At 46.1% G+C, this 23876-nt stretch overlaps 3 protein-coding genes and 1 pseudogene across 16 annotated transcripts; 1 reads left to right on the forward strand and 3 right to left on the reverse strand.

Moving 5' to 3' along the window:
- Positions 1-6: 6 nt before the first annotated feature.
- Positions 7-3662, forward strand: LOC119558064 (probable ATP-dependent RNA helicase DDX10). The gene is made up of 2 exons (XM_037871233.1): positions 7-461; positions 533-3662. Exons 1-2 carry the CDS (start codon positions 75-77, stop codon positions 2642-2644), a joined length of 2499 nt encoding a protein of 832 aa, XP_037727161.1. The 5' UTR covers positions 7-74; the 3' UTR covers positions 2645-3662.
- Positions 3663-4253: 591 nt separating this feature from the next.
- Positions 4254-5108, reverse strand: LOC119555904 (annotated as a pseudogene).
- Positions 5109-5965: 857 nt separating this feature from the next.
- LOC119558063 (rho GTPase-activating protein 190) lies at positions 5966-18652 on the reverse strand. 14 transcript variants are annotated; one of them, XM_037871225.1, is made up of 16 exons: positions 18527-18652; positions 14738-16030; positions 13904-14586; positions 12866-13448; positions 12630-12808; positions 12322-12564; positions 12183-12248; positions 11567-11692; positions 10369-10413; positions 9014-9514; positions 8052-8276; positions 7826-7878; positions 7357-7753; positions 7163-7294; positions 6952-7096; positions 5966-6875 (listed from the first exon to the last, which is right to left on the reverse strand). In XM_037871225.1, exons 2-16 carry the CDS (start codon positions 16018-16020, stop codon positions 6677-6679), a joined length of 4860 nt encoding a protein of 1619 aa, XP_037727153.1. In that variant the 5' UTR covers positions 16021-16030; positions 18527-18652; the 3' UTR covers positions 5966-6676. The 14 variants fall into 14 exon arrangements, 13 of the variants coding, with proteins under 13 accessions (XP_037727153.1, XP_037727152.1, XP_037727151.1 ...); XM_037871224.1 differs by having other exon boundaries at positions 7357-7756; XM_037871223.1 differs by having other exon boundaries at positions 8043-8276.
- Positions 18653-19575: 923 nt separating this feature from the next.
- LOC119556884 (integrator complex subunit 2) lies at positions 19576-23602 on the reverse strand. Its single transcript, XM_037869363.1, has 3 exons — positions 22787-23602; positions 20669-22305; positions 19576-20594 (listed from the first exon to the last, which is right to left on the reverse strand). Exons 1-3 carry the CDS (start codon positions 23600-23602, stop codon positions 19736-19738), a joined length of 3312 nt encoding a protein of 1103 aa, XP_037725291.1. The 3' UTR covers positions 19576-19735.
- Positions 23603-23876: the final 274 nt, after the last annotated feature.

Consider the following 23876-nt stretch of genomic DNA (forward strand, 5'->3'; position numbering starts at 1 on the left):
TCTCTATTACCAACCGCGTGCGATTTTCAACCGAATCCGTAGGATCTATACATTTTGGCCAGTAAACAGAGGGAATGCAGCGCCAGAAACCCAAGGGACCGGGCAAGCCGGGTCCACGATTCAAGCCTGGCTCGGGCAAGGGCAAGGGAGCCGCCGGTGGCCGGGGTAGCGGCGACAACAAGCTAAAGCGTCCGCGCCAGGAGTTCAATAAATCCCGACTGGCCGCCACCGATGCAGAGATCCAAGAACTGAAGGCCAAGTACGCGGAGATAGATGCGCCGGCCATTAAGAAGTTCGCACAGTTTCCGCTGTCCAAGAAGACCCAAATGGCGCTGGCGGAGTCCAAGTTCGTGCACCCCACGCAGGTGCAGCGTGAGAGCATTGGACCCGCCCTGCTGGGCAAGGATGTGCTGGGTGCGGCGGTCACAGGAAGTGGCAAGACCTTGGCCTTCCTCATACCCGTGAGTTGGCAATCTCCCTGGTTTCCTCCCCTAATCTTTAGTAAGCCAATACCCCACTCTCTCTCTTACAGGTTCTGGAGCACCTGTTCATAAACAAATGGTCGCGCACCGATGGCGTGGGCGCCATCATCATCTCGCCCACCCGCGAGCTGGCCTACCAGATCTTCGAGACCCTGAAGAAGGTGGGCAAGCACCACGACTTCTCCGCCGGCCTCATCATCGGCGGCAAGAACCTGAAGTTCGAGCGGACTCGCATGGACCAGTGCAACATACTGATCTGCACACCTGGCCGCCTGCTGCAGCACATGGACGAGAATCCGCTCTTCAACACAAGCACCATGGAGGTGTTGGTCCTGGACGAAGCCGATCGCTGTTTGGACATGGGTTTCCAGAAGACGCTCAACTCTATCATTGAAAACTTCCCACCCGTACGCCAAACGTTGCTCTTCTCGGCCACGCAAACGAATACAGTGCAGGATTTGGCGAGGCTTAACCTAAAGGATCCTGTCTACGTGGGCTACGGAGGAGCGACGCCTGGCGAGGAACCCTCCGGCTCCAAAAAGAGCGGTCCGAGCACCGCTGTCTTGGCCGTGCCCGAGCTCCTACAGCAGAGTTATGTGGTGCTGAACCTCGAGGACAAGATCACCATGCTGTGGTCGTTCATTAAGAACCATCTGAAGCAGAAGATCATTGTGTTTGTGTCCAGTTGCAAGCAGGCCAAGTATCTGTACGAGATCTTCTGCAAACTGCGTCCGGGTAGCCCGCTGCTGGCCCTTTACGGAACCCTCCATCAGGATCGTCGCATTGCCATCTACGAGGACTTCCTTCGCAAGAGCCACGTTGTGATGTTCTCTACGGATGTGGCATCGCGTGGCCTGGACTTTCCGGCCGTCAATTGGGTGGTGCAGTTGGACTGCCCGGAGGATGTCTCGCAGTATATTCACCGAGCGGGTCGCTCTGCGCGAAACAAGACACGCGGTGAGTGCCTTCTTGTGCTAACACCCAGCGAGGAGGAGTACATGATTGGTGCCCTCAAGGAGCAGTTGAATATTAACATCCGTTGTGTGCAAATCGATCCCAAGAAGCTCTTCTCGCCGCGCGTCAAGATCGAGGCCTTCCTGGCCCAATTCCCCGAGCTAAGGGCCACCGCTCAGCGTGCCTTCCTCTCCTACATAAAATCCGTGTTCCTTATGCGCAACAAGCGATTGTTCAATGTCTTCAGCCTGGATCTGGATGCATTTGCTCAATCGCTGGGTCTAGCGGTTACGCCGCGCGTTCCGTTCCTTGAAAAATTCCTTTGGCGGCAGAAGCTGCAGCAGCAGCAGAAGGAACAGGGCGAAGCCCCACCAGCTGTCAATCCAGTGCTTACCAAGATGACCAAACAACAGAGCTTTGGCGGCGGAGAAGAGGATGAAGATGAAAGCGATGACGAAGACTTTATCAAGGTGAAACGTAAGGATCACGATGTCGAAGGGGGAGCAGTGGAACTGGATGAGGTGGAGGATAAGGAGGATGAGCCAGAGGGCCCACTTGTGGTGCCCAAGCGGGAGAAGCTAGTCACCAAGGCGTCGCTGGCCAAGAAGGCGCTGAAGAAGAACCTGCAGGTCAACTCCAAGCTCAAGTTCGATGACGAGGGCGAAACGATGGCCGATGATCGCAACCAAATGAAGGCTCTGAGTGCCAGACAGCGAGCGGAGAACCAGGACGACGACGACGACGACGGAGGTATCAATCTGGTGCTCTCCAAGGCACTGCTGACCGAGGAGGATCAGTATGACAAGCAGCGATTCCGGGAGCTGGTCAAGAAGCGACACAAGCTGCAGCGCGAGAAGCTGCGCAAGAAGACGGAGGAGGCCAAGGGCAGCGACGAGGAAGACGAGGAGGAAGAGGACCAGGATGCCGAAGATGCCGGCAGTGAGAGTGACCATTCAGTGGACCTCTCCTGGCTGCCAGATCCCGACAAGGTCTACAAAAATAAGGCCAGCAAATCTGATCGAAGTGCAGAAGCGCAATCGGATTCTGAGCCGGAGTCAGGCGATGATGCAACCGACGATGATGCGGAAGTGGACGACGACGACGAAGAGGTCTCCGACGATGAGCCCGCCTACAAAAAGTCGAAGCTTACGAACAAGATGACTCTGATGGACACGGAGGCCATTGCGGCCAGTCTTCTGGGTAGCTAAGTTAGGGCCTCGTCTGTGTGAATAAATTAATGCCAATTATTTTTAAATAATTTGTAATTTAATAGAAACTTGTTTTAATTTTAAGTCAATTTACCGCTTGTTCGTTTGTTGGTGACAATTGAAAGCAAACAATTTCCATAGCAACAAAAAAAGAGTTTTGAAATTGAAAAAAATAAGATTTTAATTTCTTTTTCTATATAAAATACTTATTTTGCAAAGACAGATCGTAACGAATTTAGACTCACAGCAAAAATTCAAAATATATTATAAGGCAATGCATAAAATCGAATTGAAAGGCTGTCCACGTAGTGACGAAGCACACCATTGGTTTATAGTGTACACAATAGTATGGATTTTTGTTAGTTTTGGGGTCAAATGCCGAATTTGTCTAATCTATGACTAGATTTTGGCGGTGAAACATTGTTCTTAAATGCGTTGTTATCTCTGAATTGAACTTAGTTTCGTTTTGAATCGAATACGTCAAGCACGTGTAAAATATTGAAGTCGTGGTTACGTTTCTGCTTTTGGAGGATCTAGTTTCAGAAAGAACAGAGGTAAGGCTAGTCTTCTTAATATAAAAAGAATTCACATTAAAAACCTATCTCAACAGGATCTAAAAAATAACAAAGTAAATCACCTGAAAGATAAAAGTTATGTACCATATGAAGATATTAAAGAATTTAAAGCGACGGGTGTTAATTGCCATTACAAGGATGGAGGATAAGGTTTGGCACCTGGATGGACTTTGCAGATCACGGGAACTACAATTTAGACCCACTGTTTCTTGTCCACACGATTCTTCCTCGCTTCCAACTTTGAAATCACAACCATCGTATTGGTCAGCGATTATTACTATGAATTTGATTTCAGGCTTAGCGGCGATGAAAAATCGTATGAGCTAAAACCCTGGTGCTAGATTTTGGTCTAGCAGACCTAGACCTTTTATGTCTGATAAGGAATTCAAGGTACAGCCCATATGTGTGACTATAATGATAGTTAAGCATTTCAAGTTATATAAAGAACTAAACGTACTGAATTGAATTAACCTTTTAAGCTAGTTTGCTTCAATATCATGAATATCATACAGATGGTGTAGAATATTATAGCCAAAAGTTTAATACTTGTTAAAGATTATCTACATCTGTAAATATATATATATATAATACTACAATGCGTAGCTAACTATTAGGTTAAAGTAAAATAATATTTGAGATTCCTCTAATCTCATCTGAAAAACTGCAATTAAAAACTATTTCTGATAAATGCTTTATATATTTATTGGGATTTTGGGAGATCAAATAAAAATATGTTCGGATATGTATTATCAATTAGTTTCCAATTTTTTTTTCAGAGCACACCCAGTAAATATTTCATACTTATTGGTATCTTGTAGATCAAACATGAACATGTTCGGATATTTTGAATTATACTATAGAGGAAGCTACAAATTTTTCCTGGAGCACCACCAGTAAATATTTTATATTCTCATTGGGATTTTGGGAGAACATTTTTAAAATTCGAAGTAATAGATCAATTTCGAATTATACCATAGACTTATGTTCCAATTTATCCCGGAGCACCCCCAGTAAAAAGTCGTTTTCCAAATGCTTCACAAATATTTGGAAAATGCCCACAAATTTATTTTTGTTTTATTTGATTTGATTCATTATCATTTCATTTCCCTCGTCTCTTGGTTGTGGCGCCTCCACATCGCTGCCAGCCCATTGGATGGAGTCCGGGAGCAGTGGCCGCCATCTGACATGGAGGATCCATGGATCCATGGATCCGGGATCCAGAATCCAGAATCCAGAACACAGAATCCCGAATCCGGAGCGTGGGAGTGAGAGGTGGAACTGGGCGAGCGGGACGGGGAGAGTCGCTGCATTCCGCGCGGGAAGAGGGCTTCGTTCTGGGGGAAATCCCCTTTTCATTAAAAAGGGGGCGTGGCTGCTTGGCATGGGCGTGGCATAAAATTTGCTTTTAAAAATATCATTACACATCACGTCAATTACAATTTTTTTGTTCGTTTTGTTTTGCATTTTTTTTTGTTTTGTTTCGTTTAGACATATTTGCTTGGTTTTTTGTTTTTTGTTTTCTTTTTGTTTCTTTTTCAGTTTAGCGTATATAAATAAATGCATACACATATATACGGTAATATATAGACGGTATATATATGTACGTGTACAAATAATGCAATAGACACACATCTATACAAATTATACTATATAATGGTTAAGTTTTTCTCTTCTTTTTCTCTCGTTACTTGTTTTAGATTTTATGTTGAGTGCTTATTTTTCTGTTTTTTTTTTTTTTGGCAACAGATTTCGCGTTATTTTCCTTTCCTTTAAGTTTGAGGTCCGTTTCAGACACAAGATACACAATTACATAATTAAGTTTCGGTTTTGTTCGGTTTATATAAAAAATTAATGCTCAATTACAAGGAATAACACTTAGGCGTATGTTGTCTACAATTTTTTACGTCTGTGCTTCCTTTGCCTCTGCCTGTTGTCAATATTACGTTCCCCTTCTCCTGCTTACCTTCCGGATATCAAGTTATCAAGATATCATGTCTGCTCCTCGCTTTTAGTTAAAATATATGCGTACATTGGGTAGAAATGGTATAATTTGTTGTTTCGCTAATTTGATACAGTACACACACACAGTTTGTTTGGTTTTTGTTTTTGAGAGACAGATAGAGAGTATTACATTAAGGATTATATGCCTGGCTAATGCAAATATCAATTAGACAATCAGTGGAGATTCTTGAGTGTGGGGGGAAATTTGAGTTTTATTTCTTCGTTTTTCGTTTTTGTGGGAGAGATTTCCTTTGCCGTTTCCGTAGTAATTATCATTTTTTTGCTTATATGGTAGCTATATAATTATATAGTGTATATCTAGTTGGATGACAAACATACATATACAGACACACACACTGAGATGCACATTTAGTTTAGCTCGAAAATTAGATTTTGCTCGGTTGTTCTTATGGGTTGTTTCTTCTTTTATAGGGGGTTTGCCATTCTCTTATCGGTTGTGCTTTAGCCCTAAGCCTCCTCATCATCGTCATATCATCCTGCTGCTTTCCTCTACTTTCTCCTATACTAGACACACAGACATTTAGTGGTATTTAAATATATATATATATATATATTGTATATCTAGCATTATCGCTATTGTGTTTATATGGAAATTTGTTTGCTGATCGCGCATTATTTTTAACATACAATTACAATTACATTTATAACATACACAGATACACAGTAAATTTTATTTAACCATCTTCATACTAGATATCGTCTCCCCAAGCTTTCCATCTGTATCTTGGTTTTGCTTTTTGTTTTTTTTTTTTTTGTTTTGTTTTTTGTGCGTTGTCGTTGGCGCCCCCGCCCCGCCCCTTTTCGTTAGGGGGGGAGGGTGTTTGGGGGTGGGGTCAATGGGGGGTCAAGGGGCGACCAAAAGGGCGGGGTGTGGGGGGCGGCGAGGGGAGGTCTCACTCAATGGATTCAACGACAAAGGACGCACCACACAGAGAAAATACTTGACGCGTTTACATATATCACGGAAACACAACAAAGCCATCGATACAAAATATATATTGTATATATAAAAAATAAATATACCCTACTTAGCCAAGTTCTGTTCTCTCGCTCGCTCGCACACACAATCACGAATCACGAATCTCACACACTGCACACAATAGACCCAAGTATATTATATACTATTATAAATATGTATATGCCTGGCTGCTGATCCTCATTTGAATGAATCGATCGATCGATGGGCTGCCTCCTGCTAACGCCTCCTGCCTCCTTCCTCCTTTCTCCTCCTCCTTTCTCCTTTCTCCTTCCTATGGCTATTACTAATATGCTCCTTAGATCAACACCCAAAAAACACAAAGCACACATGGCACACTGGCGCCCACATTCATACACACAACGCACATTGAATCTAACTATCTCGTTTTGGCTTCGCGTCCGGCGGTCAAGTGAAAGTCCAATGCTGCCATGGCCATGGCCTGGCGGGGATCTAGGCCTAGACCATGACAAAGGCGTCCTTGCCGCAGAACAGATACGGGAACTGGTCGATCATGGTCTGGACAATGTCCTCCAGATACGGACGCAGCTGCTCGAAGTGGCCCATGTCGGTGAAGTCGATGGGAATGAGTGTGGGCCACCAGCAGATGGCCAGGTTCTTGCTGTCCATGCTGTTTAGCTTCGAGTTGTCCGAGACGCTGTGGGTAATATGGAGTAATATTAGAGTAAGTATCAGAGTATCAGTTTCAATGGCATTTCCCCCCCCGAACTTACTGCACAAAGTGCTGGAATATGTATTTGAGTATGGCAAAATTGATGGGCGGCAGCTTTTGGAGCAGCGATTTTAAAGCTATCAAGCGACAACTCCGGTCCGTTTTGACCTCCACATTCAGCTTGGAGTTGCCCACTCCGCGGGAACCTGCAAGCAGGAAGGAATAAATGTGAAATGGGAACGAAGGAAGTGCATCCGGGCTGCCAAATATACCGGCAATCTCCTCCAGCTCCTTGATAATGTCCTTGCTGAACAGCGGCGGCAGGCGCTTGGAGAAGAAGTCCTTCAGTGCGGTGGCCACTGCGTTGACGGGAATGTCCAGCGCATCGATCTCAGTTTTGGTATCTGTACAGGTTTTCACAGGATGTTAATAATACGCATAACATACATGTGAAACCATATCTTACCCTCTTCGAATCGCTGGAACAGCATGTCCACGTGCGCCCTGCTACCCGGCACCCTGTAGATGCCCTCGGAATCCAGGCCCTCCTTCTCGATGAACTCCACACACTTGTTGAGGAAGATGGGGATCTCGCCCTGCTCAGAGCTAATCATCAGCTTGCCAAACTGCGCCTCCGCCGACTCAACCAGGCCCTTGGAATTCTGCTTGAGTTTGCGCTTGAGCTTCTTCTCCTGCTCCTTCTCCTTCTCCTGGAGCTTGCGCAGCCGGGCCGTCTCCTCCTTGAGGCGCCGCTTCTCCAGCTTCTCCATCTTTTCGTACTCCTTCAAGCACTTGGCGTTGTATTCGGGCAAGTTCTCCGTGCCAAAGATGCCGGCAGCCGCCAGTTCCGGCACCATGGAATACTGCTTCAATTAATGGGAGAATGATCAGGTTAAGTTAACGAAAAACAGGTAACCATATCGAGAAGGACTCACCTCCGGCGACTTGTCGCTCTTCATGAAATCGGGAACGCAAGGTTCAGGTTTCTCTGTGGAAATTCCAAGGATATACAATAAGTTAGCAGGGGAAGAAGTGCTTTTTAGGGGATTCTATAAATATATATTTAATATATGGATTTGAGGAATAGATACAGACAGGTTGTCCTGGCAAGAAGACAAACTACAAACTAAAAGCAAAGATCACGACACATACTTTTCTCACCTGGCCCGCCGCCGCCAACGACCATGCGCTGGTAGTGCAGCGGAATCTCCGGCGGACTCACATAGGAGCCGAACGGAGGAACCCGCGGCGTCTGCACCGGGATGGCCACCTTCTTCTTCTTCTGCTTCTTGGCGGCCACCGGCTTCTTGCTGGCCTTGTAGTAGGCATTCTGCTGGCGCACCCGTCGCTCCGTGGAACTGGCACAGCTGTCGGATTCGGTGCAGTCTGCGGGTGAAACAATGGATCGGGATGAGAAGAGCGTTCCCCTTTGGTTGGGGAATCTATAGCGGTGGCGCGGGGTGAGGGGTGGTGGTGCGGGGGACACAGAAGACAATGCTTTCAATGATTTTCCTACTCCAAAGGGAACTTGATCTTAACATGGCACTTCAAATGTTATATTATAATATTATTATATTATTGTTTTTGGATCAGTGGATGTGATTATTTCAAGGCAAATCTCATTGTTTACAAGGCAATAAAATAAATTTAAGATAAGATTAAATAAATGAATGAAGATAGTTATATTATATCACATCAAGTTATACAATGAGCACTTTTATTCAAGGAACTTTGAAAATGAATATTTTGGTTCCGAATATTACTTATAACTTTCATTTTTTGAGATCGCTAGAGTTCTACAGAATTCAAATTACACACTCATTCAAAGTTCGTCACAAAACAACCGCAAAAAATATATTTCCTTTTGTTTTATAAAAAAAAAATACCTCTCGATCAGCTGAAAACTTTAAAACTCTCAACTATTGGATGACACTATATATACCGTATATAGATAGACGTAATTTCGATCTGTTAATATCAAGTTCGTGGGGTCATTTCTTGTTATCTGTGCAGGGTGAGTGATTCGGGTGAGTTAGTGGGCGAGAGAAGGTTAGTCCTAGCGAACTTCTAGCGAAGATGCCCTGCCAAACGGCCAGCTGGTTAGCTGTTTCCGGCCTCAGTACCTTCGTTCTCGTAGATCTGCTCGTACTCGGCCAGCTCCTCGGAGTCCTCGTCCTCGCCATCCAACTGGGCATGGTCATAGCGCTTGCCGTCCTTGTCGCAGGGCTCCAGATACGAGTCGCCCATGCTGCCGCTGCCACCGGTGCCCAGGCCCAGGCCCAGCCCAGTGCTGCCCGATCCCGAGCCGGAGCCCGAGCCCGAACCGGAGCCGGTGAAATTCATCTTGGCCACCGCATCGCTGACCAGCTGGAAGTTCTTCATGTTGAGCTTGCCCGGCTGCTGGGTGGGCAGGGTGAAGGTGGAGGAGCTCATGGCCGGGCAATTGCGACTGGGCGCCTCGCCCACCTTCAGCGTTTGGCTGGGTCCCTTCGGGCGGATCTTGTTCAGATTGGAGTCGATGTGCCGGCGACCGGTGGTGTAGGCATGTGTCGATCCGCTGAAGTTGTTCCAAATCGAGTTCTTGTTCATGTTCCGCCGCCCGTCGCTCTTATCCTCCAGCCACTCTAAAGATGGCCAGCCACGCGGTTTGCAGAGAGTTGGGAGAGAAGCAGAGATTCACATTAGCCCAATCGGAGGAGGAGGTGGAGGAGGAGAAGGAGGTGCCCTTCGGGGGACTTCTCAAACTATAACTGCCTTTGCTGACGGTATGCATCGGTCTGGGGCACAACTTCTTGACGTACCAAACTAAGGCTTCAAATAAAACCAGTGTTTTAATGATTTAATATGAGTTCTACTTAGTTGCGTCATGTTCATGTGCACTTATCTACTTGTATATAGGCTGCTATCGAGTCTACGCTTAGTTTTTTACTGCTTATGAGCAATACAAATAGTATATATGTACATATTACTAATTCACAATAAATCAGTTAAATGGAACATTTTATTAATGCTTTAAAAATAAACTTTATTATTATTATTTATAATTTTATTTACGTGTTTATCAAGTAAAGAAAAATATTTTTTTTATAGTGAAAGACATTGCATAATTTAGTTATATTTCTGACATCTCTCTCGTTTTGTAAACGAACATTTTATTTAATACTTTAAAAGTGAGCTATCTAAAATATACTAAGTTAAAAAATTGTTTTGTCTAATAAATCTGACAACTTGTCTTGTTTTTTTTTTGCCCTAAATTTGTTATATTATAAGAAGTTGTACATTTGACCAATACACACCATAGTCAAGCGATAAAAATTGGGAGGAGATGCAGGGGCAAGCAGCAAAATAAACTCGGGGGATTCGTGCCGGGGATTTGATTTTGATTTTCAGGCGGTGCGCTTCGGTTGCAAGTTCCAACAGAAATGGTCTAAAACTAGTGACTACAACTTAGGTGGATCGTGAGAGATTAGAGATTAACCTGCATCATGGGTGGCTAGTGAATCCTTGGACCCGCTGACATCCGCTGCGTGTCGGGAAACGAGACAAACGAGAGCAAACACACGGGATTCATCAGATTTGAAATGGTTTTGAACTCCGACGAGGGATTCCACGGAAAAAAACAGAGAGAGCAAAGCAAAAGGAGAACATGGGGAACAGCAAACGAACGAAAGAACATCTGTACAATCGATTCCCATCCAGGTTGGGCTTTGGATTGGTTTTCTTTTTTTGTGTTTTGGCTGGGGTCGTGGGTCGGGGACCATGGATACATGGAATATATACATATACAGCGTTACTGGCAGACAGTACGGGCTCACGAAACTGAAGAATTCACGGATAATAAGGAATAAAAGACAGCTAAAAAATAAACCAAACACGGGAGGAGTGGGAAGAAACATTCAGGTGGTGGAGCGAATTTGATTGAAGTTGATTGACTGGTTCAGATCATCTGGCTAGATCTGGTGAGATATCCTTGCAGAGACCTTTTAGTTTGTTCTAAAAAACTTATTAAATTTCTTACTGCTTTTTCTTTAAACTATTATTATTTTTAAATATATTTATATTTCAGAAATTTCCCTAAATAACTAGTTTTGGATTGGGAGAATTTAATATATGTTTCAAATTTAATAACATAAAACAATTTAAAGAAGAATATCTATTTACACTTTAAAAAAATATGTATTTAAATTCACCACATAATGGTTTCAACTATACTTTCAACAAATTACGCAACAAATTACTTTTATTTAAAATTGAAGACCCTAACATAATCTGGAATTTCAATATATTACAACATATGTACAGAGTTCTTCAAAAGCAATTCATCATAGTTCGAGTCTATTCGCTTCCTAAATGATTTCACTTTAAATTAAACGAAACAAATTTTGGAAACAATTAAAAATTTGTGGAAAAATCAGGATAACGTTCTCTTTGAGGATATCGCCAGCTGTACCCAAAAATGAAGAATCACGGGCGGGAAAGAAAGAGGTTTGAAGAAAGAGGAGTGAGAGGTGGTGAAGTTTCGTTGGTGTTTTTCGAGTGATCACAACAAAGAAACCAAATAAATAAATAATATCTCTAAGGGATAGGGATGATAACGAGATAGAGAGAGAGAGACAGATAGAGATAAGAGATATAAACGAGAATATAGGAGAAATATATTCAAATAGTTAGATTACATGTTATTTCTTCCAAACTTGATTCTGAAGCCGAAACGAATTGACTCTTATATGTGCATGTAATGAGCTGATGATCTGGAGGGGCTGGCTCTGGAGGAGTTGTTGGAGGAGGGAATATCTGGAATCCTTATATATTTTCGTTTTGTTTTTTTTTTTTTTTTTTGATTGAGTATTGTTTGTTTGAGAGCAAATAATTTGATTTGCAATAGGCAAAACGACAACAACAAATACACACACAGAGATAAATCGATAAAAAATGGTTAAGGTTAATCGTTAATTAATAATAATCATTATAGAGTATATATAGATATGGCTCATATAAGTATATGTATGGCATGGTAATATGGCATGATCTCGATCTCCACGAGTTGGCAATGAGATGGGTGAATGAATTAATGGATGGTCTGGATGATGAAATGGATGAATATTCATACATGGATAATTATATATCGTATATGGGTATGTATTATATATATATATATAGTTCATTGGCTATGGAGCACGAATTCTGAATGAGTTTGGTTTCTTTTTGTTTTTGTTTTTGGGTTTGGTTTAGCTTTTTAGGTGGGGGCTTTTGGCTTGGTCGTTTGGGATCAGTGGCCAGCATGGAACTTACTTTGATGCAGGTGCTTGGGCTTTTCGTTGTCATCGTAGATTTCATCTAATGATATATCTCTTTCTTCTGCAAGTGGAAAGTATAACGATGAGAAGGGTTCCGGATATATATGTATGTACGTATGGACGATATGGCGTACCATTTAATGAGTTGAGAGATCGGGTAGGAGCCATTTCGTAGTTCTCACTGCCGGAACCGTCGGTTCCCAGCGTATTGGACAGCATGTAGCTCTCGTGGCGCGGCGGCGGGCGTGGCATCTGGTTAACAGAGTTCTCCAGCGTGCCCTCGCCCGAATCCAAAGTAATTGACTCCTCCACATGCAGGTTCTCCACCTCGTACTTGTTGTCCCAGGCCGTCTTCAGGAATGGATTATAGAACGCAACTGCAAACAGATTCAGATATTTATGTTAGGCCCAACATCTCGAATTCGTTCAAAGCTTCACTTACACTTGACATACTGATCCGCCGAGAAGGTCATAAAGCTGCCCTTGAAGCGATCGGCCACCGCATTGCCCTCGGTGATCAGAAACTGGCAAATATCGCTGTTGAAGAAGGCATTTACGCCCCCGCTCTCGGTCACCGCGATAATCTGCAATGGAATGTTGGCATTCTGGGCTGCCAGGATGCTACAAAAATGCAGAAATATTAAATTAATACCAGGAAACATAACTACAATCACTCACCTAAGATTTGCCAACGAAGATCGACGCTTGGCGGAGTAAAAGTAAATATAGCCATGGATCAGCTCATCGCGGTACTGGCTAGTGCCGTGATATGAAGACAGGATAAACTCCACCCGCCGCTTGGCATCGCCAATGAAGACGTCGACAATGATGGAGTGCTCGCTGGCCTTGACCAGCGTCGATTCCGCCACCAGCGGCTGCACAATGTTCTCGATGTCGTACTGATCGCCACAGAAGATGCAGCACAGGATGCGCAGGTCCGTGTGGTTGGAGGGATATGGCTCGTAGCTCTTCATCTCGGTCAGCTTCAGCGACAGGATGACGATGTTGAGTATGTCGTACACGTACTTCTGGTGGTTCTGCGTATGGTCGATGAAGTCGCAGTGCAGCATCTCCGACAGGCGCATGCCCTCGTTGCGCAAGTACTCCACCTCGTTCTCCTTGAGATCCTGCGGCTGGTAGACCAGCACAATGGGCAGGTTCTCGAACTTGTCCTCCAGCTCCAGGTTGCAGAGCAGCGTGCGCTCCAAGTTGTCCTTGAGCGTCTCAAAAGATTGCTGGTTGGAGTATACGCAAATCAGGCCTGAAAAAAGAAATTTATAGGAAAGAGTGTTCAAGTCAGTAACGGAAATTGCAATGACAAAGGAATAATATATACTATTTCCCATAGATTTGATAATTCAAAACGATTAGCAAGCCAATTTAAGAGTTGCTTATCATGACTTTCAAAAATGATATGAACAAAGTGTCTGTTTTTGGATGTACACCCTAAAATATTATTGTCATAGTACAGGTATATCAACATTATTTCCCTTAAGCTAAATCAATCATCGATCACAAATGAGAAATACATAATCAAAAGGCTGTGAGTAAGCAAAGTGATATCATTTGTGAGCAATAGACACTCGTTAATTTGCTAAATACTATATCTTGGTGGCATAGTGAGCAACAGGGCAATTAAGTGCAATTATTTTAGCAGGCGTTACCCATCAAGCGGTGCAAAACCCCGTGCCAGAATCTATGAGACACCCAACTTACCACTCGAGTAGACATCGATGGCCTTGAAGGCCTCCATGTCGCCGTTGGCAATTCGGTAGTTGAGATAGTACGTCTGGTTCTCGTAGATGTACTCGCCCTTGCTGCCGGTGCAGATGCGGATGTCGTTGAGGAGATCGCTGGCCAGGTGCTCGGAGCCCACGATCAGCAGATTGAGCGTGCGGTCACTGCCGCTGCCGGAACTCTTCCAACCACCGCCGCTGGGCGTCTTGTGGTTACCGGCCGACTTGTCGGACAGTACCTCCTCGATCAGGCTGTCCACACAGTTGTAGAAAAAGGGGCAGTGGTCGCGGATGGGGCAGTGTATGAAGCGCAGGTGCTGGACGAGCATCAGGCGACGCTCCTGGTCCAAGCGATCGAGCATCTTGTAGCGCGAATCCTCCTGGATGACATCGGTGATCTGGCGGACATCCTCTTGCGTGATGTTGTCCACGTTCTTGAACTGCAGAAAGTATTGAGCGTGCTCCAGCAGAAGCTCCACAAAGTTCTGCTTGCTCTTCTCGATAATGTCGTCCTGGTGGATATCGTAGATCTGCTGGCAGTCGTGCTCCGAGAGTGCCTCGAAGCATTCGCGGCCCATGAAGAGGACTCGCACCTCGGACAGCTGCTTGCCGGGCGTCACAAAACCAGACTCCTCCAGCAGCATTTTGAACTGCTGCTTCCATCTGGGGGGAAAACAAGGGAATGAAGAGGGTTTTATATTAGTTTGCATTACAAAATTAAGAACTCTGATATAACAATACACATTATAGTTATTATAATGATTGGATTTGATAAAATAACTTGGTTTTACTAAGTGATCAAAAGCTGACTCACCCAATCTTCTTCTTGTCCTGCTGCACCGAGTTCAAGTAGTTACGGAAGACGGTCTCTGCCTCGGAAGTCTCCAGCACATCGAACGGAATGCGGGCCTCGTCCTCCGCCTCGTCCATGTCCACCAGCTCCGTCCACGAGGCCTGCGGGCACTCGAAGAAGTACTGCTCGAACTCGATGTGATTCTGCAGATAATTCCTGGCGCACTCCCACGCATCGTCATCGCTGATATTCAGGGCCCCAATGTCCGGCAGCAGGTACTCCAGGGCCAATGCGAACTTGTCCAAATACTGATGTAGCTTCTTGTTGAGATGATCGTCGCGCAGCTTCTTCATGTGCCGCCGGAAGAGCTTCTGGCCGGCCTCGTGGCCAAATATGTTGAGGAACTCGTTCCACTCGCGGTACTGCGACAGCATCTTGGAGCCCTGCGACCACAGGACATGATAGTCGGTGATCTGGTTGCGAATCAGTCGCGTCACCGCCTCGGATCGTGTGTCCAGGAGCTCCTTGCGTGATTTGGCTGACTCCTGGTAAGAGATGATCTTGACCCGGTTCTTAACCTTGTCGATCATCTGGGCGAGCAGGAGGAAGGCCAAATCGATGTTGATGCTCTCGTGGGCCGATGTCTCGATTAACTGAACGGTGCTCTTATAGTCCTTCCGCTGGCTAATCTTCTCCGCCTCGCGGACATACAACTCGTAGGCGTCGTCGTTCTTGGTAGTCACCAGCACCAGGGGCTTCTTGTTCTTCAGTATGGTGGCGATAACATTCTGCACAAACTCCACCTGCTTCTCCACACTGCGATTGGGCACCGGACTCACATCGAAGACGACCACAAAGCCATCGATACTGAGCCGGCCATCGGGCATCACCTTCTGCTCGTACTCCTTCTCGATGCCCAACTGATTCTTGCATATGTACATTAGCTTCTCCGCGGAGAAGACCTTGGTGGCGGTGCACCGCTTCGAGTACGGATCCATCTTGCCCACCTTAAAGGCCTGGAAGGTGGAGTCGTCCATGAACTCGGTCTGCTCGATGATGTTGAACTGGTACTCGACGCCCTCGTCCGTCGTCTTGCGCACATCGCCCCAATAGAGGAAGTGGTCGTTGTTCACGATCCGGCCACTGAAGTCGCTCTGGCTGAGCACTGATATGTGATCGATGAAGTAGTCGTCGGCCATCGGGCGCATGAATCTGTTGCACAGGCATGACTTGCCCACGCCCACCTGGCCGCGGTCCTTTTCGGTCCCGGATAGTCCAATGACCGAGATGTTAAACTGACGCATCTTGACGTACCTGCGATGAGTCGGAGGAGGCGAGGATTAGATACAGGTATCTCTATACAGTATCCAGAGATTAATGCTGTGTAACAAGTGTATACAAGTCGTAAAAAATAAGTAATTCGCAGAGGGGTTTTCTAGGTCTTTTTGGTCATAAGTACTAATCGCACCCTTATCATATCGATAAGGTGGTATCTACCGACTTTATTTTCAAACATGCCTATGAAAATTCATCATGCGCCTAACCAGCTTATCAAAATATCGCAATGTTTTAACCCTGTTGAGGCACACATATCCATCACAAATTGATTCACTACATCTCATACATATGAACATAATTTATTACCTATTTAAAGTTTATGTAAGACGATATCATACAATTTTGCTCACAGAGAAAACAGAGTTTAAAAGTATTTATTTTCCAATTCGCACGGCTTATAATGTCGAAGAATAGTTATTATTATTGTTATTATTATACGGTCGTTATATAGGACCAATAGCAAGACAATGGCTTTTCTTACTAATAGGATCTCTTTGTGTTCTAAGGAGTCTCATTTTTCCATTCCATTTCACTTTTCACAGTAAGAATGCGAAAATATGACTATTATCTAAGATAACCTTGTGAGATATAATATTATGGAACTTTGTCATAGGAACTGCATTATATATGTATCAGAACGATATGATCTCTGAGGAGAACCTTGGATTTTATCTCTGTTTACGTGGAAATGGCAGCTTTTGTTCAAGGATCTCCTGGGTTTCGCTGGGTTTCACAGATAACATTCAATTGCTGGACACTTTTACACGGGTATTCGCGATGCCAACCAATGACGATTTGCCAAGATAACCTTGTGCAAGATTTGAGTTGGAGAATAGCCCCCGAGACCCCCGCATCCACTGCGCACTGCCAATTGGCCGCAGGACCTTCACATTTTCGCACACTTTTCGCCAGTCTAGGACTTTGTCGTGGGTTTCCTTTGGCTACAACTACGCAGTTACGGATACATCCACGGATTGGGGGTCCAAAACACGAGAGAGAGAGTGAGAGAGAGAGAGAGATTGGCTGCTGCGGTGTGACAAAAAAAAAAAGTGGAAAAAACGCGAAAGCAATTTTCCTTTGCCGGCGCTAAGCGAAAAACAAGCAATCCTTGTGATTTTTGGAAATTCTCAGTCGATTTTTGATTTCACAATTATTTCACTGGGCTAGCCTGTATTACCTGGTTTTTCTATTTATTTATATGGCTAGTTTTTATACAACATTTTCGGCAAGTAGGAAAGTCAGTCTGCAACAAATCCTTTTTCCATCCTGACTGCGGCGGCTGCTCTGCCGCAGCGCTGCTTTCACAGTGCTGCAAACTCAGGCGCAACTCTCTTTAAACCTGGAACGCTCTCTAAAGAGAGAGCGAGAGAGAGAGTGGAAAGTCAGAGAGAGAGAGCATGGCGTGGGTGGATGTGATTGTGGTTTATTGTTGTTGTTGCTGCTGCTGCACTCCAATTTGTTGCTGTTATCCTCGAGTGGGAGTGTGCAATTGTGTGCGCTTGTGTGCGTGCTTGTGGCAGCCTCAATGAGAGTGGAAATAATAAATTCCCCACTGAGCTTTAATTGAGTTTTTCCGGCGCACAACACACAAAACCACACACATGTGTATGCAAGTGCAGTGCGAGCAGCGCAGAAGCGAAATTGGAGCTGCAACAGATTTCCTGTACATTCCCCGGGCTGCACAACATTTGGGGTTTATTGTTGTTTATTGGAAGGACAAGACAAGACAAGAAGCAGGAAGAGAAAGAGAAAGGAGAGAGGCGATGGCAATGGCGATAAGAGAGTACTAGCACTGCAAGTGCATGTGCAACGGTACAATTACAAACACAAACGGGTGGGGCGGGAGAGGGAGCGGTAGGCGAAAGAGAGACGAAGAAAGACAGACTGAAGACAGCATAAAATTTCGGAAAAAAGTTAAATTCATATTCAGATTTTTGTTGCAGAAACAGAAACAGAAGCAGAGGCAGAAAAGAAAAACACTGTTGCCGCATCCGTCTAGCCATCCCGCTCGGGCGCGCACACTCCCAGCATCGCGGCATCTCGCTCTCTGCGTGTGTGTGGACAATTACCTGCAGCTGCGCACAAAGAATTCAAGTTGAGTCTTCTTAGAGCCTTGTCTTCCTTGGCTTTTCCAGCCAGTCAGTCACTTAACAAAATACTAAACAAATCCAATGCCAGCCTTATTTATTTGCTTTAATTTACTTTTCCCACCGCGAAACTCTCACTCACGCACACTGATGCACAATCACAAGACGAGACACACACACATATGCACAGAGGAGAGAGCGGGAGCGGGAGCGAGAGAGGAGAGGGAGCAGCGCGTACACAACGTATACAAAAGAAGACAATTACGAATCAGCATCGTAAACGCACACTGGAAAAGGAGTCAAAAAAACGTCCCGATTCAGGACCAAAACGGCAAAACTCTATGACAGGCGGTTCGCAAAACACGCGCGCACGCTCGCTACTCACAATTATTGCACTTGCACTCCAATGCGGGGGTTCGAGTTTACAATTTTAGTACGAGTAATTCACATCCGAGCTTTAATTTAACAACAACAAAAACTAGAGCTGGAACAATGGTCGAAGATTGGTCGCTACTATCGATTGCTTGTGAAGTGGTCCCACCTGGCAACGCCGGGAACGCGGTCGTGGGGTGGGTGTATCGGCTAAGTAGAGCTTGCCACGGCTAACTATCGATAGAAAAAGTAATAAGTCCGATAACCGAGCTTTTTGAATTAAATCTTGTTACATTTTAAATGAATTCGGAAAACATGGTGACTAATATAGTCACAGACAGTTTAATAAAATAATATAAAATGTGATTTTACATTTATTTAAATTTTTAGTGTTTTTTTTCTTAATTTTATATTGTTGTTGGCTTAATCATAATTTCTACAAAGGTAAGTTAAGTTAAGTTAAGTAAGTTATTTCATTGTATATTTTATTCGTGGCCGTCTTTATAGTACTTCGCATTCAGAATGCTGTAATTTCAAGATTAATATGAGTCGTATAAAATAGTTACTATTTAAATATGCTTACCCGTAAGTACTATTTTGGTATCACCAACCACCCCATTCACCACTCATAATTAACTATAATTATCATTAGTATCATTATCCCGATCCTTTGTGGAGAACATGTAGCCCTTATTGAACTTAAGGGAGTCTCCGGCTGTTCCACTGTACATTCCCAAAGATGTAAGATTTTTCTATCTTGAAGTCATTTAATTTTAAATTTCCGAAACCATCCATGTAGTCCTTCTTTTTCTATATCACCTTGAGCAGTTAACAATTCACTTTGTAGGCCCCTAATAGTTTTTTACGATAGCCTTTGTGATCCCTATTTCGAAGAATCGCCAATTACGGAATCTCCACTTTGGGAAAATAATTGAAAGATTATTTTGTTGTTCATCTCTTAATATGTATATATATATATATAAATACAAGTGTACAAAACGACAATTACGGCTATATTGTATAGAAGACTTTTAAACTAAAGATATTTCATCTGGAAATATGATTATTCCTAGTTATTACTCCCAGGTTTTTGCAATAAATGTTTATTCCGGTCATCTGTCGTTGTTATTATTTTACAAGCACTATTATAATCAGCTGGGTGACGAGAGTTGGGGGCGGGGATGCTTACGAAGAACAAGGCGGGGGGCGGGATCAAATCCAACTAATACAGCTCCGACTTCTGCATGACGGCGGTGACCAGCGCCTTGAACGCGTCCTCGATCATGATGATGTGCAGCTGGGCATCCCGATACGAGCACAGCTTGGCGCTCTCGGTGAGCGGCATCTGCATGGTGGTCACGCCGAGGGACGACTGCGAGTGCAGGCTGCGGCCGGTGGTCATCAGGATGTTGACGCAGTCGTCGGCCAGGATGGGAAACGTTTCCACGAACCGCACCATTGCCGGCAGCACATTCCGCAGGAATTTGCACTTGGCCGAGGCTGTCAGCAGCGACAACGTCGTCTGGATCACATTCAGGCTGAATTTCGAGACGCCCAAACTCTTGGGTATCGAATAGTTGAGCACCAGGTGCGAGGTCAGCTCGATGGTGAAGATCTGCTTGTCCATCTCGGTGACGTTGAGGAACTCGTGCACGAAGTCAATGCAAATGTGCATCGATGGCACACTGGCCACAATCATGGGGATAACAGACTTCGGATACGTTTGGAAGTGCACCAGTTTGGCCAGCGACGGCTCCGAGATGAAGGCCTGATGCACATAGGTGCCAATGATGCCCTGTATCTCACGCAGCTCCAGATGCGACACCCGATCGGAGGCCTTGCCGGCCATGTACTCGAGCACCTCCAGCAGGATGTGCACGGCGGCGCTCTCCTGCGAGGCAATTAGCGTGGTCTTGAGCTCCTCCCGATCCGCATCCGTCTGCACCAGGCCGTTCTTGTCCAGCACCTGCTTCTGCTGCATGTGCACGTTGAGATAGGTCTTTGAGGCGGCCAGGCTGCCCTTGAGGATGCGCAGCAGGATCATCAGCAGATATGGCGAGCAGAACACGGAGCGAGGGCAGCTGTGGGGGCAAAAGGAGTAATGAATATTGAGGATATACAAGAAACCTAATAGAAATCCTAATTAAAAACCCACCTCAACACCTCCATGGGTTCCAGCAAACTCTCGTTGGCGAAGGTCCTGCGGTTGATCGAATCCGAACTGTTTGTAATCGCTCGCAGCGACATTATCCATAGGGTGGTGGGCAGCACTGCGTTCAGGCGCAGCCAAATATCGTTGTACAGATCCTTGATGTACCGCGGCACCGACTTGGCGAACACCATCGGCAGATGCTGCACCAGCTGCTGGCCATATTGCGCCTGCATTTCCGGCGGCATCTGGAGCAGCTGCTTGAACACACGGATGGCCAGGTGCGGTTTCGTCTGGATGGCGGCCAATGCCTGATCCAGTTGCTCCGGCTTGAGCTCACGCTTGCTCATCACTACGGTAGAGTTGCCCTGAGCCAAATTGTGCTCCTCCAGCCAGTCATCTACCATGCTGAGATGCGGATAGTTGGAGATGATCAACCGCAGCAGCGGGTGGAACAGCGAGAGATAGTCGTGGTGGTAGTTGTGCGCCTTTTGGAGCAGATACTTCAAAGGCAGTCCGCCCAGGAAGTTGTTCGAGTACTCCTTCTGTTTGCGCCCACCCAAAGCACTGAGGTTCATCAGCCGCGTGTCCTCGTACAGCATCAAGTAGTAGATCATCAGCAGTTGCGCGGTTAGTGGACATGTCACCTCGATCTGCGCCAGCTCGTCACTTTCGGCCATCGGTGGCAGTTCTTCGGCGAAGAACGTAAGCTTGGACGTGCGGAAGACGTGCAGGATTTCGGCCTCAGTGAAGGGCCGGTGCATGTGGTCAATATTCACCTTGCCCGTGGGATTGGGTATTATCAGCGTGTTGACAAACACCTCCACCAAGGCCGGCATCACCGGATGCACTGGCCTCACTGAGCTGCATATCTGCTTGAAGATCCACGACTTGATGGGCACTTTGTGCTTGAGGAAGGTCCTCGACTTCAGCAGCTGGTGGATGCAGTGCACCGGCAGGTAGCCCGGACTGGTGCCATTTAAATTCGGTGTGACGGGTACACGGATGGCATGCAGCGCCACCACTTGCTCCGTAAACAGATCCTGTGTGAAGAGCTGCTTGATCCGGTTCGTGCTGTTCGGTCGGATGGGTATCTTCATGGCCAGCGTGGAGCAGACCATCTCGCTGATGGCCGAGATCTGATTGCTGTGAAAATGGATGGCCAGCAGCAGGAGCATCTCACCCAGCGAGGTGCTGGTCCCGGAGCGCTTGCAAAAGAAGGCATCTTCGCGGATCAGCCACTGCAGCCACTCCACCGCCTTGTTCTCCAGCGGAATGGTGGACACCAGCGAGGGGCAGGCGATGAGCATGCACAGGGCCAGCGTCACAAACCGAACGCCCGAGGGCGTGGCCTGCGGACAACTCGTGACCAGCTGGGACAGGGCATTGATCTCGTCGTCGTTGAACTTGAGACCACCAATGCCGCGGAGGGCACAGTACAGCCGCAACAGCACCGCTCCCTGCAGATTGAAGTCGCGCAGCTCCGACGCATTGGTCGTCGTTTGGATCACCTTCTGCAGCAGCTCCACGCGCACCAGATTCAGGGCATCGCCCTTCCGTTTCTGGCTGGAGCGGATGTAAACGGCGAACCAGGAGCGCAGGTTCTGGTCATTGCCCAGCAGCAGGCCCGTGAGGAAGGCGATCTGCGGGGAATAGCACAGTTTGTATTGTTATCTATCTATATATACTTGTTGTCGTAGGTCTAAGTTACGCTAGCGAATTAGAAAAGGCTAGCAATAGGCGCTATTTTCGATTTGCTTTCCACATCATCATGTTAGTCTCTAGGAACTATACCAATTACAAAAATAAACTATAGTTTTCGAACAGATACAATCAGCATTTTAAAAGGTTTGATTCAATATTTTGATTAGACTTAATAAAATTGAAAATGATATGATGGTTATTGCTATAACATTAATGTTTCATGTTAGATCGTCAAACATAAAGCCGAAATCTAGATCATTTTGGTAAATATTACTCTTTGCACAAGTTAAACATAACACTAAACATGATTTTTACTTTATTTGGAAAAAGTTTAACTATTTTTGGTCATAAAGTAGATCTGAGGATGTGCAGATAAAAGATTAGATCTAAAAACCTTTTGGTTAATATTACCCTACTCACCAAATCCTCGGGATGCTTTAGCGTGAGCTTCAGCATGTACGATGGCACCTTGAGCATGTCCACGCACATGGACCGGTTGGCCAGCGCCTGGGAGGGATTCATCTCGCTGAGCCCCATGAGCAGCATCAGCCGGTGCTTGCCATCGCTGCCGTCCTCGTCGCAGTTGGCGATCACATGGGACACCACGTCGCGATAGCAGTCGGGGAAGTTGGCCACCAGGGCGCAGATGATCCGATGGCCGTTGGGCACATGGACGAGGGCGTCCGTCAGCTCCAGGATGTTCAGCAGCGAGGGCAGCTCGGCCAGGGCAATGCACAGGATGTCCACCACCTCCTCCAGGTAGATGCCATCGTCCAGCATCTCCGAGTGGGCGGCGGGCTTCTGCTCGGAGACCTGCTGCTGCAGATTGAAGATCTCCGAGAGCACCACGCGCACCTTGCGCGCCACATCCGCCCGCTCGAAGCCCAAAGCAATGCCCGACTGGAGACCATACTCGTGCTGTTGGCCCTCGAAGAAGGCCGACTTCTGGCGCGCCTGCAGCTCCTTCTTCAGCTCGTTCTCCAGCTCATGATAGTTGACCTGCAGGTAAGACACGATGCTGTTCACCACCTCGATGCCAATGAGCACGGCCAGGATCTGTTTGCGCGACTCCATCGACGACTCCGTGTTGTCCAGCGGCGACAGCAGGCTCATCCGCACCAGCGACGGCAGGACGGGCCGGATCTCCGCCTCCGGGTAGCTGGCCAGCAGGGTGATGTCCAGGTTCTGCATGGCGCAGAAGACGCGCGGCGACACATCGTACATCTTCACCGGCATCTTGTGCCAGTCCCAACTTGTTGCTCCCGGCAATCCTCGTCTGCCCTGCTCGTTTTTCCCGCTCTTTTGGCCTGGCCGGCGACTTTTCCGTGCTGCGGATGCCGGGGATGCCGGCACGGGTTAATCTCGGCTAGCGGTGGGTGGTTGGGTGGAAATCGCAATCCGAGAATCCGAGAATCCGCTGGCTGAAATCCACACAGCAAGAAAGCAGTAGGCGTTTTTTAGCTGCTTTTGCTCGTTCGCATTCTCTGGGATTTCTGGTACTACTAATTTC

The sequence above is a fragment of the Drosophila subpulchrella genome, chromosome X, assembly GCF_014743375.2.
Source record: "Drosophila subpulchrella strain 33 F10 #4 breed RU33 chromosome X, RU_Dsub_v1.1 Primary Assembly, whole genome shotgun sequence".
Classification (NCBI taxonomy): Eukaryota; Metazoa; Arthropoda; class Insecta; order Diptera; family Drosophilidae; genus Drosophila; species Drosophila subpulchrella.

What these genes read in the sequence shown, in the direction of transcription:
- LOC119558064 (XM_037871233.1), top strand. Translation starts at nt 75, where the DNA reads ATGCAGCGCCAGAAACCCAAGGGACCGGGCAAGCCGGGTCCACGATTC. An exon ending in CCTTGGCCTTCCTCATACCC is followed by an intron (nt 462 to 532) that starts GTGAGTTGGCAA and finishes TCTCTCTTACAG; the next exon opens with GTTCTGGAGCACCTGTTCAT.
- LOC119558063 (XM_037871220.1), bottom strand. Translation starts at nt 16,020, where the DNA reads ATGCGTCAGTTTAACATCTCGGTCATTGGACTATCCGGGACCGAAAAG. An exon ending in ATCTCTCAACTCATTAAATG is followed by an intron (nt 12,249 to 12,321) that starts GTACGCCATATC and finishes TTCCACTTGCAG; the next exon opens with AAGAAAGAGATATATCATTA. An exon ending in AAGTTTGGAAGAAATAACAT is followed by an intron (nt 10,414 to 11,566) that starts GTAATCTAACTA and finishes CCCGACACGCAG; the next exon opens with CGGATGTCAGCGGGTCCAAG.
- LOC119556884 (XM_037869363.1), bottom strand. Translation starts at nt 23,602, where the DNA reads ATGCCGGTGAAGATGTACGATGTGTCGCCGCGCGTCTTCTGCGCCATG. An exon ending in TAAAGCATCCCGAGGATTTG is followed by an intron (nt 22,306 to 22,786) that starts GTGAGTAGGGTA and finishes TATTCCCCGCAG; the next exon opens with ATCGCCTTCCTCACGGGCCT. An exon ending in GAACCCATGGAGGTGTTGAG is followed by an intron (nt 20,595 to 20,668) that starts GTGGGTTTTTAA and finishes TTGCCCCCACAG; the next exon opens with CTGCCCTCGCTCCGTGTTCT.